The sequence below is a fragment of the Schistocerca piceifrons genome, chromosome 6 (assembly GCF_021461385.2).
Source record: "Schistocerca piceifrons isolate TAMUIC-IGC-003096 chromosome 6, iqSchPice1.1, whole genome shotgun sequence".
NCBI lineage: Eukaryota > Metazoa > Arthropoda > Insecta > Orthoptera > Acrididae > Schistocerca > Schistocerca piceifrons.
Genome location: NC_060143.1, coordinates 138133457 through 138147173, shown reverse-complemented (window position 1 = coordinate 138147173; position 13717 = coordinate 138133457). Strand labels below are relative to the sequence as shown.

At 38.6% G+C, this 13717-nt stretch overlaps 1 protein-coding gene across 1 annotated transcript in view; it reads right to left on the bottom strand.

The window, feature by feature from the left end:
- The window catches only part of LOC124803195 (eyes absent homolog 2), a 228017-nt gene that overhangs the window by 28591 nt on the left and 185709 nt on the right, over positions 1-13717 (bottom strand). The window contains exons 5-7 of the mRNA XM_047264376.1: positions 13472-13619; positions 7470-7576; positions 3885-4192 (exon numbers count right to left, since the gene is read on the bottom strand). Of these exons, the coding sequence (XP_047120332.1) occupies positions 3885-4192; positions 7470-7576; positions 13472-13619 (563 nt within the window). The remainder of the gene's footprint in view (positions 1-3884; positions 4193-7469; positions 7577-13471; positions 13620-13717) is intronic.

Here is a 13717-nt window from a genome sequence, read left to right as displayed (position 1 = left end):
CATGTCTATATTGTGTCATTAATTGACTTTTTGTCTTGTTCTGTTATTACACACTACCAAACCTTCTTTCCTTTATTGCAGCTATCATACACATGGTTCTGTTCTTATTACTTTTTAATCAAAAAAAAAAAAAAAAAAAAAAAACTATGAAATGCTGCATCATGATTCATTGTCATAGAACATGTCAATAGGACACTTCAGAAGTAACAATTGATATGTGACTGGACATGATCCCCTTTCTCATCTCACATCATCTTTTTTGATGGTGTAAAAATAGTATGATAATACTACCTGATAACATACCCAAATGTATAAATTATATCAGAGCAGTAATCTGTAAACCAGTCTGGTGTGGCAATAGAAGACAGCAAAAGGAAAGCTGAAGTTTTAAATTTCACATTTAAAAAAAAAAATCTTTCATGCTGTAGGACGATACAGACATACAATCATTTGACCACTGCACAAACTTATGTGTTGAGGATACACAGGAAAATGGAACCCTGACACTGAAAACAGCTGAAAGAGTTGAAAACAAATGAGTCACCAAGTCCAGGTAGTATCCCAGTTTGGTTTTACAGAGGGTACTCTTTGGCAATGGCCCTACACTTAGCTTGTATCTGTCATGAATCTCTCGCCCAATTAAAAGTCTCAAGTAACTGAAAAAAGTTGTGGTTACTCCTGCATATAACAAGCATAAAAGAGTGGATCTGGAAATTACAGACCAATATCATTAATGTCAGTTAGCTTCAAAATTCTTGAGCGTATTCTAATATCAAATATAATAAATTACCTTGCGAGAGAAAAACTTCTATCCAGAAATCGACATGGATTTAGAAAGTTTCAGTCATGCAAAAATCATCTTGCCTTTTCTCACGCAATATCCTTCGAACCATGGATGAAGGGCAACAGATAGATTCCATATTTGTTATTTCTGTAAAGCATTTGACACAGTGGCACACAGCTGACTGTTATTGAAGGTCCAAGCATATGGAATATGTTGTTTGGTATGTGAGTGGCCTGAAGACTTTAAGTGATAGAACACAGTATATTGTCCCGAAAAGAGAGAATTCACTGGAGACAATGGTACCATCAGGAATGCCCCAGGGATGTGCTTTAAAAGGAAGCAGGGAGTGTTGCCTTGTCAGCAGAAAAGCAGTAACAGCAAAATGGGCCAGTCAGGAGAGCTCAGTGACTTTGAAAGTGGACTAGTCATCGGATGTCTCCCAACATAGCAGTTAAAAGATATGGTGCTAGATTTGTTATTGGTAGGTTCAATCAACACAGTATTACATATATGTTAAATGAGCTCAAATGGGATTCCTTGGAGGGAAGAAGATATTCTTTTTTTGAAAAACTATTGAGAAAATTCAGAGAACCAACAATTGCAACAAACTGCAGAACGATCTTGCCACCACCAATATCTCACACATACTACTGTAAAGCCAAGAAAACAGAAAACAGGGTTTGTATGGAAGCCTATAGACAGTCATTCTTTCCCTCACTCCATTTTCTGGTGGAACAGACAAGTGAATGACTAGCAGTGGTACAAGGTGCCCTCTGCCATGTACCATATGGTGGCTTGTGGTGTATGTGTGTATATATAGAAATTATTATGAGTACTTTGGTTACACAGAACAAGTGTGCCAAATTTTGTGAAGTATGTGCATGGTGTAAAAAATGGTAAATTTCATGGGCAATTCCAAATGAAAGGTCTCCAAAGTATCTGGGATACAGGGAAATTGTTTGTGTGGCTGTTGGTCACACTGTTGCAATTGATGCTTTCTCACCTCCAAATAAGCATGCATGTGCTTCACAGCCATTCAAATTGGAGCTTCCATGGAACATTACCAAGCATAAAACTCATACAGTAATTTGATTTTTGGGTGCACAAGGTGTTAAACTGGTTTAAATTTGTGACCAACTGACAGAAGCATATGGACAGTCATGCATGGATAACAGAAAAACTCACAAGTGGTGCAGAGAGTTTACAGCTGTTCATACTGAAATTCATTATGAAGAAAGGAGTGATAGGCCATCAATTTGCTATGAGATGGTTTCAAAAGTTGAAGAAATCATATGTACAAGTTGGAGGGTTACTCTGGATGCTCTCTGCATTTTGGTTCCTGAAGTTTCCCAAAGCACTGTCTACAGGGTTTTAATGGAAAAGTTGCAATGTCAGAAGGTGTGTACAAGATTTGTACTGTGTATGCTGACAGAATACCACAAAAGTCAATGAGCTGATACTTCTTATGAATTTCTTCTCCACTATGCAGACAAAAGGATAACTTCTTGGACTTGGCTGTCGCAGCTGATAAATATTGGGCATTCCGCATTACACAAGAGACCAAACAAGTCATGCGAGAGGCAGTTTCCCTCTTCGCCCAACCCACAAAAATTCAAACACAGTCTGATGGTAATATCTTGGGAACTGTATTTTTGGATTAAAGGGATACACTTGGTTGACTTTCTGCCTGCTGGGACAACAATAAATACTGACAGGTACTATGAAATGCTGGAAAAACTCAGAAGGGCAATTCAGTACTAGAAAAGAGGAGTGCTGAGCAAGGGTGTAAGCAATCTCCATGACAATGACTGCCCACACGTTGTGCGTCAAACTGTTGATGTCCTGCAAAACTTTGGTTAGAATATCATCACCCTTGCACCATACAGTCCAGACTTGGCACTGAGCAGCTACCAACTGTTCCCTAAGTTGAAGGAGCATTTGTCTGAACAGCAGTTCTGCTCTGACGATAAAGTGAAAGATGAGGTTCAACATTTGCTGAAGGACATGGTGATGAGCTGCTATGACATGGACATTGTAAAACTGTCACAGCATCTAAAGATATGCATTGACCAAAATGGCAGTTATGTAGAAAAATAAAACATTTTTCAACTTTTAAAATAATGTAACTATTACAGAAATTAAACTGTTATTTGTATGTATAAAAATATAGGAGACTTTACTTTTGGGGCTGCCCTCAAATAGTTGCCATTCTTCTGAGTAATTTTATTCCATTTTATTTCATCTATTTATGTAAAAGTAAGTAATATAACACTACTTATTTAATAGAGGCTAGAATCATAAATTAAAGTTTCTCATTTGAATAATGTGGAACAGTCATAAATATATTACATTATATGAAGTGTATGCGCAAATGTGAAAGTTTTTCACTGGCACAATGACAAAAATTTTGTGACTAAATGAAACTAATCACTAACAATACTTTATGTGTTCACTGATCTTGTCTGAGACATTTTTCTCATAAAACTAAAAATGCATCCTTCATTTATTGCTAGATAATTAACTGAAGCAGATGTAACACCCATATATGTATAATGTTGTCCTGGAAATGAAGTTTTAGCTTCTAAATGCATTATCAAAAAGCTGTAACCTATAAGTTGCAGTCAGAAACAGCTATGAGTGAAATGAATGTCAATAACAGTAATTTCTGAACCAAGGAACTCACATCCAATTTATCTTACGGGAAGCAGACTTCTGACCACAGCGGCTGGAGATAGTGGTCATTTGTGGATGATGTGTGCTTGCTTGTGCGAACATGTGTTTGTGTTTTCTTTTCTGAATAAGGCTGTGGCTAAAAGCTCAATATGTAGCAGTCTTTTTGTTGTACCTATCTGCAACTCAAAATATCTCCTTTCTTACGAGTGGCAATCTATCCTTTTCATTATACTGAGAATACTATAGAGTGTGATAGAAGTATTTCAGACCTGTCCACAGGTATAGTCATCTAAATATTCTTGTCAATGATCATGAAGCAATGTTATTGAAAATAAAAGTATTGATAACATAATGATCTATGCCTCTGCAATAACACAGCACTATGAAGACATAGCAAATTAAAAAGGTTACATCTACAGTCACATACTTGTTGAGTGGTGCTGAAAGCCTGTGCTGACGTCGAGAATCCTGCAGCAGGTGTAGCTCCTGCTGAGCAGCTGTAACCAGAAGTGTTGTAGGCTGCATAGGCAGCAGCCGAGCTGCTAGCAGTGCTGCCACTGCCAACAGCTGTCTGGCCAGTGTGGTGCGAACTAGCAGCTGCTGCAGAATTCACAGCGGCACCAAAGGAACTTGCTGCTGCACTGCTGGCAGAAGTGTAAGCGCTCAGGTAGCTGGGCGAGCCTGATGATGAGGGACCAGAGCTAACTTTGCCACCAGTCAGGTTTCGAGAATTTCCTGTGATAACATGTGAAGAGGAAACATTCATGAAATATAATTTTTTCTTGAATTTAATAGGTATGGTGAGGAGGGATATTTTCATGTTGATTTTGCTGCCATATAGACAACACAATAATCTCTGATCATAAGTTGAATGAGTTGTTTTCTGTTGGTAGCATCCTGTGTTTACATAAATTTGAAAACTGAGAACTAATTTCATTTCTTTACATAAGTACTTCCTGAGAGTTAACATAAGAAAAGGAAGCTCCTTGCTTAAATTGTGGTTTTCAAGTTTGCTTTTTTAACACTGAAAGTAGAGGCGCAAAGCCTCAACTTATGTAGGACTTTTTTTACATTGCTTGTTAAGAGAATGTTCACTGTGCTTGTCACTAAAAAGTAGTTGGCGTGCTTATTATTTAGGTCAAACTGCAGCATAGCTCAAATAAACTCTCCGTCTATCAACAGTTTTGTAGAGGTTGATGAAATGCAAACATTAAAGGCTTGGCCAGACAGAACATGTCCTGGCAGCATGGCATGTTGCCTAGAGCCACGGCAACTAGGCTGCATCACTGAAGTGCTCATTATTGCACTGTGTCAGTCACACCGAGGCAGCTTTCACACAGCAGCCAATAACCTGCCACTGCAGGCAGTACCATTTGTCTGAGAACAGAGATTAACCACTACGGCTGGCAGCTCCATGCAGCTGCCGGCACATTGAACTGTTGTGTTCTCACAGTGTTAGCTGAGGCAGCTATGGCAGGAGAGAGATTTGCATTGTTGGTGAGTGCGTAGTGCATGCAGTTGAAATCATGGAAACAGAAATAAAAGCTTATCTAGGAGATAAGGAAGTACAACTTCTTGTATGTTACAGGTGATGTAGATTACATTTTGAAGAAGGCCAAAGCATAAAGGGATACAGATGCTAAATTGAATAACAACATTAAACATTTCTGCAAATATTTCAATTTACATGCATGAAATATTTGACATAAAATGTACTGAAGTACATTGCTGTATTAAGTACTGGAAATTAATTAGTGCATATTACAGCATAGCTTACATCAAGTATGTACATAACAGTGTGATCATAATGGAAAACAATACATAGAAAATTGAAATGGATAGAACGGCCACTTTTGTTGAAATCACACTGTATGCAAAGCAGGAAATTACATGCCTAATTTAAGTGAAAATTAATTATTTAGATTCACATGGTACTTTTAATGTTGAAATAAAATATTTCCATCATTTTCCGTAACATTAACAACCAAAGATGTTATTCCACATAAGAGTTTCATAATACAATACAAGCAATATCTCTGACCTTATGAGAAATATTTTTGGCACAATTTTGCCATTGCTCCAAAAAAATGTTGTTCCCATAAATTTTTACTCAGTGAAGTGTTTGCCTACTGAATTATGTATGATTAATGCAAAAATAAAAATTGGATCTTGGATACAGTTTTGAAAATGTGTCACTTGGTTCTCTTTTCTTTCAAGGTATTCAGCAATTCACAAGTAATACTGTAGTAGTCTTTCAAAGTGCCCATTATAGCAAATGCTACATAGCTCCTGTACTGATAATTTCATTACAGATACAAAGCTGAATAACTCTGTGGTTATGACAGGCTCAGTTTGTTAAAAGTGTTGACATGGACTGGATAATTTCTTAGGCAGTTGCACAAAAGATTTCAAATTCCAATACACAATTGCTTTACTGCCTTATGAATGATAGAAGGTTCTGCCTCAAGAGGAAATGTGACTGTGCTGCTTGTGCATTTAGATGCTAGGTAAGTGGAAAACAACATTTGATACTAAATGAAACAATAACTGGCAAGAACAATTTTTAAATTTCACAGCATGAATGCTCAATAGTGGAGGACAATATAATGGAATATAAGTTTATATTTGAGTCAGAACAGTAGCATATCACAAGAGGCATTTGTTTGATTTTAACTGTTAAAATCTCCCTGGTGATTACATTACCAAAACAGTTTTTATTTGCACCTGAGACCATGAAAACGAAGTGGAAGAACTAAACAGATGCATACATGAAACACATAGTCTGCAGAAGGTTCCACTAGTCAGGTCATGAACAGGTACAAATCACAGCCATGGAGTGAACATACAAGGCTACTGGATTGCACACTAGAAGCATGATCAGCCAAATGAAACAATCTTCCCTCAAGAAAGAAATGCAGTAACAAGTGACAGATAACAGCGAAAGATACTCAATTGAACTTTCAGTGTGTACAGTTTTCTCTCAGTCGGTGTTGCTAAAAACTAAGTGTAAAGAACAATTGCAGGAACATTGCGTGGACATCATAGTACCACCCACAGCACACATGAAACCAGCAACAAAGAAGATTAGAAAGCAGGGACCAAGTGCTGATGCTGAATGTTTAATCAGTTTCTTGCAAAACAACTTCAATACAAAGGTAAACATGATGAAGCAGATCATTTATCTTTAAGCTATGCAAAAACATAGAAGTGTTTAATTGTTTGATCACAAGCTAAAGTACAAGTGGCACAATTATTTGCAGAAACTGAGTTCATGGAATTAGATGAGCAACATCCAACACATGTCTCTCCACTTTCAACAGACTTGCTTAGTGCTTAGCTCACTGAACCCCTGAAAATTATGTTATAAATACTGGCACGGCAAATGATGTTGTACCTGCAAGCATGAGTCATGTTAACATCACCCTGACCAGGCTTTCAAACATTACACATTATTATTGTAAACAATAGAATTGTAAATGTTTAGAAGTATGAATACACAATAGAGTGAACTTGTCAAAGAATCTTCTAGCCTTTCTCTTCAGATATATTGATCTTTTCTAGTTTGTTGTAACTTTAATTATTTCTGACAAAAGTGTGTTGTGTTCAGTAACTTCTTGAAACACTTGCAAGGCATTCTGGTCTGAGCTGCCAGAGATAGCAGTCATGTGTGTGTGAGGTGTGCTTTGTTTGTGTGAATGAATGTGTGTCTGTTTCTTGTTCTGAAAAAGGCTTTGGCCTAAAGCTAAACATGTAATAGTCCTATCATTGTGTCTGTTGCAACTCAGTGTGTCATCTTCAACAGTTTTTCATTAAATTGGCAATTTTGCACATGAACCTTTTCTTATAAAAATATGAGGTACATAAATAAACCAAATATACAATATAGAAATAGTTCAGGGAAAAATATGGAATAATGAGACTGAAGAGCTAATTAATGATGAAAGGTTGTTAAAACAAACAATTTTTGTTGTATAGAACACTGACATCTGGACAGTGCAGTGGAGAGAATTACCTGTAGTCACATAACCCTGCTGCAGCATGTTGTAAGCTGAAGTGTTATAGAAACTGGAACTCTGCATATAGGCTGCTGATGGTTGGCTGCCATAGGCTTGCTGCATACTGCAAAACAATTGCCAGAATCATATTAAATCATCTGTCTTATCTCACTCCCTCCTGAATGAATTATGAAACTGTAGTATTCAAATATTCATTGTTAGAGAAGCACTGAATCATCGATATGCACAAACAAAACAAAAGAAGGAAACTTGCTAGCTTTCAGAGTAAGCCTTTTTCAAGCTACAGTAAAGAACACACACACACACACACACACAGTATGCTGGGGTGTTCATGCCTCTACATGGTGCCAGCTGGATGCACAGCTTTAATGAAGCATTTTGGCACTTGGTCTACATTGCAGTGGGTGTTGTGTCAGTAGAGAGAGAGAGAGAGAGAGAGAGAGAGAGAGAGAGAGAGAGAGAGGAGGGGGGCTGGAGACAAGGAGAGGAGTGGGGGTGGGGGATGGGAATGGGGTTGGGAATGGGAGTGTGAGTTGAGGTGGGTGGCAGGCAGCTCAGAGGGAGGCAGCCAGTTTCCCAGCTAGAAATGCAGCAGGGAGGGGTGGCAGGTACATGTGCTAGGCATGTGATGCATGGTTGTCAGAAAGAGCGAGGAGTGTCACACACTGAAGGTAATCTGTGGACATGACCTGGTAGGGAATGACAGGATGGAGGAAGGAGAAAATGTTGGGTCCAGGGCTTAGGGAAAGTGGAGTACTGGAGACTGAGGCCAGGATGATTATGGATGTGAAGTATGTTTTGTGAGGATAACTTTCAACAGTATAATTCAGAGAAGCTGGTGATGGAGGGAAGTATCTGGATGACTAGTGTTCTGAAGCATCCATTGAAATTGAGCATGTTGCATTCAGCTGTACATTGTGCTGACGGGCAGTCAACTTTGTTCTTGGCAACAGTTTGATGGTGGCCATTCTCCTAGTAGACAGTTGATTGGTAGTCACAGTGATATAACAAGTTGTGGACAGTTAGTATATGTCATGGCTGATTGGACAGGGGGAGGAAGGGGGGGGGGAAGGAGGCAACCTCTGATGGGGTAGTATAAGACTGTGATAAGATTGGATTGGAAGTGCTACATGAGTTGACTGGACAGGTCTTCTACCTTGATCTACCACAGAGGTATTATCTCTGTGGCAAGGGGTTGGGAATGAGAGTGGTATGTGGACAGCCTAAGATGCTGTGTAGTTTGGATGGACAATGGTAATTTCAGGCAGGATGAGATATAATCAAAGCCCTAATGAAAGATATGGTTCAGTTATTCCAGGCCAGGCCGATACTGGATGAAAAGTGGAAGTGCTCGTTTGTAGCTGATTCTTGGGGGTGGCAGAAGAATTGGGGGTGTGTCAGGATATGGAAAGTGAAATCTGCTTGTGGACTAGGTTTGCGTGGTTGTGTGTATCTGTGAAGGCCTTCATCAGACCTTTGACATGAGGCAAGGAAGTTCTTGTCACTGCAGATACATCATCGGTGGGTGGTTAGTCAGTACAGGGAGGGATTTTTTTGTTATGGAAAGGATGGCAGCTGTCAAAATTCAGATACTGTTGGTCGTTAGTGGGGTTAATGAGGACAGTGGTGCAGATGGAGCCATCAGAGAGGTAGAGATCAACATCCAGGAAGATGGCACCCTGGGTTGAGGAAGACCAGGTGAAGCGGATGGGAGAGATATTGAGATTTTGTGAAGTAATGAGGATAGGGTGTCTTGGCCCTGAGTCCAGATCATGAAGATATCATTAATGAACATGAAGCAGACTAGGGGTTGGGAGGTTTGAGAGGCTAGGAAGGTTTGCTCTAGATGGTTCATAAACAAATCGGCACTGAAGGATGCCATGCAGGTGCCCTTAGCTGCACTGTGGATTCATTTGTATAGTGTCCCTTCAAAGGAAAAGTAGCTGTGGGTCAGGATATAGTTGGCAAGGTGTATGAGGAATGGCTTGATGAGTCTGGAGTCTGTAGGACATTGGGAGAGGTACTGTTTGATAGTTACAAGGCCATGGGCATGAAGGAGGTTAATGAATAGGAAGGTGGTATCAACAGTGATGAGTAGGGATCCAGGAGGTAAAGGCTTGGGGATGTTGGTGAATTGATGATGGAAGAGGTTAGTACCTTTGATTTGGGAGGTTAGGTTTTGAGCAGTTGGTTTGAGGTGTTGGTCAATAAGAGTGAAAATTCTTTCAGTGGAAGCATATCAGCCAGTTACAATGGCACAATTGTTGGGTTTGTGGATTTTGGGGAACATGCAGAAGGTAGGTGTACAGGGTGCTTTTGGTGTCTGTAGGGAGGCTGATTATGTCAGTATTTGTTTTCAGGTTGTGTATGGCTTGTAGTCCACCTGCTGAAACACAGCACTGGTGTTGTTTGTCCATTACTCCAACACTAGCAAGTTTTCTTTTTGCTGCCTACTAACTCAACATTTCTCCTTTTTGGTGAGTGGTCTCCTTCATTCCAAAATTATTCAAATATTCTGTATTTGGAATAAACATTAATGTCTATGCTTTAAATATTTATACTAGCTGACAAATATTTTTCTACTAACTTTTACAACTAATGTAAGTGGTGCTGTCAAGTAAGAGTAAAGATATTTTAAGAAAGAGAGGTCAACTTTTCATAAACTAAAAACAACTGGAAGGGAAGATTAGGATTTCATGGTATTTTCATGCTGGAGTCACTAAAGACAAAGCACAATTTCACTTTAGGAAAGACTATCTAGAACATCTGAAGCATTAAAAACACCAAATGGTTCAAATGGCTCTGAGCACTATGGGACTTAACATCTGAGGTCATCAGTCCCCTAGAACCTACAACCACTTAAACCTAACTAACCTAAGGACATCACACACATCCATGCCCGAGGCAGGATTCGAACCTGTGACTGTAGCGGTCGCGTGGTTCCAGACTGAAGCATCTAGACCCGCTCGGCCACAGCATCCGGCTTTAAAAACACCATCTAAGTTCTTGATAAAGACCCATTAACAGGAGCAGAGATAAATTTGAAATGGTCCACACAACAATAACTGGACCTTGATGTTTATGTTGTATACACTGTTCAACTAGGAAGTTCAGAGATTGATTTTACTGGTATACAAGTTATGTCAGGACAGTAACCACAGTGGCAGCTTGAATTAGGAACTGTAAACAACAGATGTGCATTTGACCAAAAGATGTGCATTTGACCAGTCAGTTGTGAGCAGGCAGTGTTAAATAGTGGATGTGTGGATATAGTGTGTCAACACTGCCGTGATACAAATCGAAATGAAGTAACACAATGAAAACAATCAATATTAAGCTTTGTGACAGGCCACAGATTTTCTTCCTTGACAAAATTATTCACTGGTTTACATCAATATGGCAGGTGGCAATTCATTGACAGGATATCAGGAATGCAAAACTTGTTTATGAAGAAGGAGTCCAATTACAAAATGTTAGACTGATGTGAGGCAGTGATTAATGCATAGTATGCTAATTCAGTTTTAAAACATTCAAATCATCTGCATTAAGTTTTCCTCTGTTATGCCAATCTATTACATCCAAGAAGTCTATGTGGCAGATTTCCTAACTCAAATGAGTTAGTGCAACATATTTTATGACCTCCTGTTGACAAGATGATGTACTTGTACATGTCACATTAGAGCACAACAATAACAGGAAGACCTCTGACAACAACTCTAAACAAAGATGGATTATTAAGAATAGATTTGAACTACAGCATATACGGAAGCAAACAATTTTCTAAATTTCCATGAATTATTTGTGAGAAGAGCAGGAAGTATGCTCAATAATGTGACAAGAGTGTTGTTGCTGTTATGGTATTCAGTCTGAAGACTGGTCTGATGCTAGGCTATTCTGTGCAAGCCTCCTCATCTCTGCATAACATTTGCAATATACATCCATTAGAGCCCATTTATTGTATTCAAGGTTTGGTCTTCCTCTACAATTTTTACTCTCCACACCCACACCTACCCCCATTACCAAACTGACAGTTCCCTAATGCCTCAAGATATCTGCTATCAAGTGATCCATTCTCTTAGTCAAGTTGTGCCACAATTTTTTTCCACCAATTTGATTCAGTACCCTGTAATTTTTTATTTGATCTATCCACCTAATCTTCAACATTGCAAAAGCTTCTATTCTCTTCTTGTCTGAACTGTTTATTGTCCAAATTTAATTTCCATACAAGGTTACACTCAGACAATTACCTCCTGGATAGACTGCCTAATACTTAAAAATTTATATTAGATGTTAACAAATTCTTCTTTTTGAGAAATGGTTTTCTTGCTATTGCCAGTCTGCCTTTCATATCCTCTCTACTTTGACCATTGCCAGACATTTTGCTGTTCAAATAGCGAAAGTCATCTGCTACTTTTAGTGTCTCATTTCCTAATCTAATTTCCTCATTATCACCTAATATAATTTGATTACAGCCCTTGTTTTATTTTTGGCGATGTTCATCTTACAATCTCTTTTCATGACACTATCCATTCAGTTCAACTACTCCTCCAAGCCCTTTTTGTCATCTCTAACAGAAATACAATGTTGTTGGTAAACCGCTAAGATTTTATTCCTTCCCCCTGAACTTCAAATCCTTTCCAGTTTCTCCTCAGATTCCTTCACAGCTTACTCAGTGTACACATTGAATAACATCAGGAATAGGCTGAAACTCTGTTTCACTCAATTCTCAACTATGGCTTCCCTTTCATTACCATCAACTCTTCTATCTGCTGTCTGGTTTCTGTGTATGTTTGGAACACTTTTGCTCACTGTATTTTGTCCCTGCTACTTCCAAAATTTCAAATAGAGCAGTCCACTCAATACTGTCAAAAGCTTTCTCTAAATCTACAACTGCTATAAGTGTAGGTTTATCTTTCTGCAACCTATCTTTTAACATAAGACTTGGTGTAAGCACTGTCTTGCATGTTCCTACATTTCTCTGAAACCCAAACTGATCTTCTCTGCAGTCATGAGGTTTTTCCATTCTTCTGTAGATAATCTGTGTGAATGTTTTCCAACCATGACTTATTAAACTAATGGTCTGGTAGTATTCACACCAGTTAGCACCTGCCTCTTTTGCAATTGAAAAATTTACATTTGTTCTGAAGTCTCAGGGTATTTCACCTGTTTCATATATCTTGTACACCAGATGAAGTAGTTTGTCAAAACTAGCTCTTCCAAAGATTTCAAAAGTTCTGATGGAGTATCACCTAGTTCAGGGGCCTTGTTCGCACAGTGCTCAGTCGTCTTGCGATTGTACATTCTCATGACCGCTGCTACCAGCAACCATGTACAGTGGCTACATTCTTACCAAGTCTTTCTGCAGTATCACAGAAGGAATATCCAGCTTCTAGTAGCCCTATTACATGACCCCTTTCAAACACACTGAAGTGATGATAATGGTGTCTCCGTCACCTTAAAGACATTCTTGACTGACATCAACTTGTCACATCCAATCTGAAAGGTAACTAACACTCATGAATGTTACAGCATTTATTTAAACCAAATCTGATTTGCATCCTCACAATGGCACTACTAGTGCCAGTCTTTTGTGACAGGCATGAAATTTGATTAGACATCATCTTTCAGATGTAGAAACAAGCTTACCAACTTTTGTTTATGTCACGTAATTCCTTCTTCGTGTGCCAATGTTTTTCTATCAGCATGTTTTTCCATCAGCATATATTGCTCAATGCTCCTAAAGTGAATGCTTATTGGCCACAAAAAGTCATTTCAATAATCTAAAATTAGGTACAAATAAAACAATTTAATTATTTATATGTTTAATGTGACTACTAAGTTCTAAAACTTACTATTCTCTCTAATGGAGACGGAATGAACTGATTTTCACATGAATAATTTTGAAAGAAATTGGTGTTGTGTATGTCAATAAAAATTACTATGTATTATCTGGTTGCCCGTAATGAGTTTCTTTTGCACATGGCATCCCTGAAATTACCTTGTGTAGTACTGCTGAGTTGGTGAAGCATAGGTATGTTGTGAATCCGAAGTGTTGTACGCGGCAGTTAGTGAGTCAGAATATAGACTATCTTGACCCAGTGATGAAGTTTCAGTCAGACCCGGGCTGCGACCTTCACTCTTGACAACTGTGAACGGAGAAAATATTTAGAATGAGTTACCACTGTGTGAAAATACTTTCCAAAACTTTTTGTCTGAGGATTCTACCAACATTTTTAGACTGTCA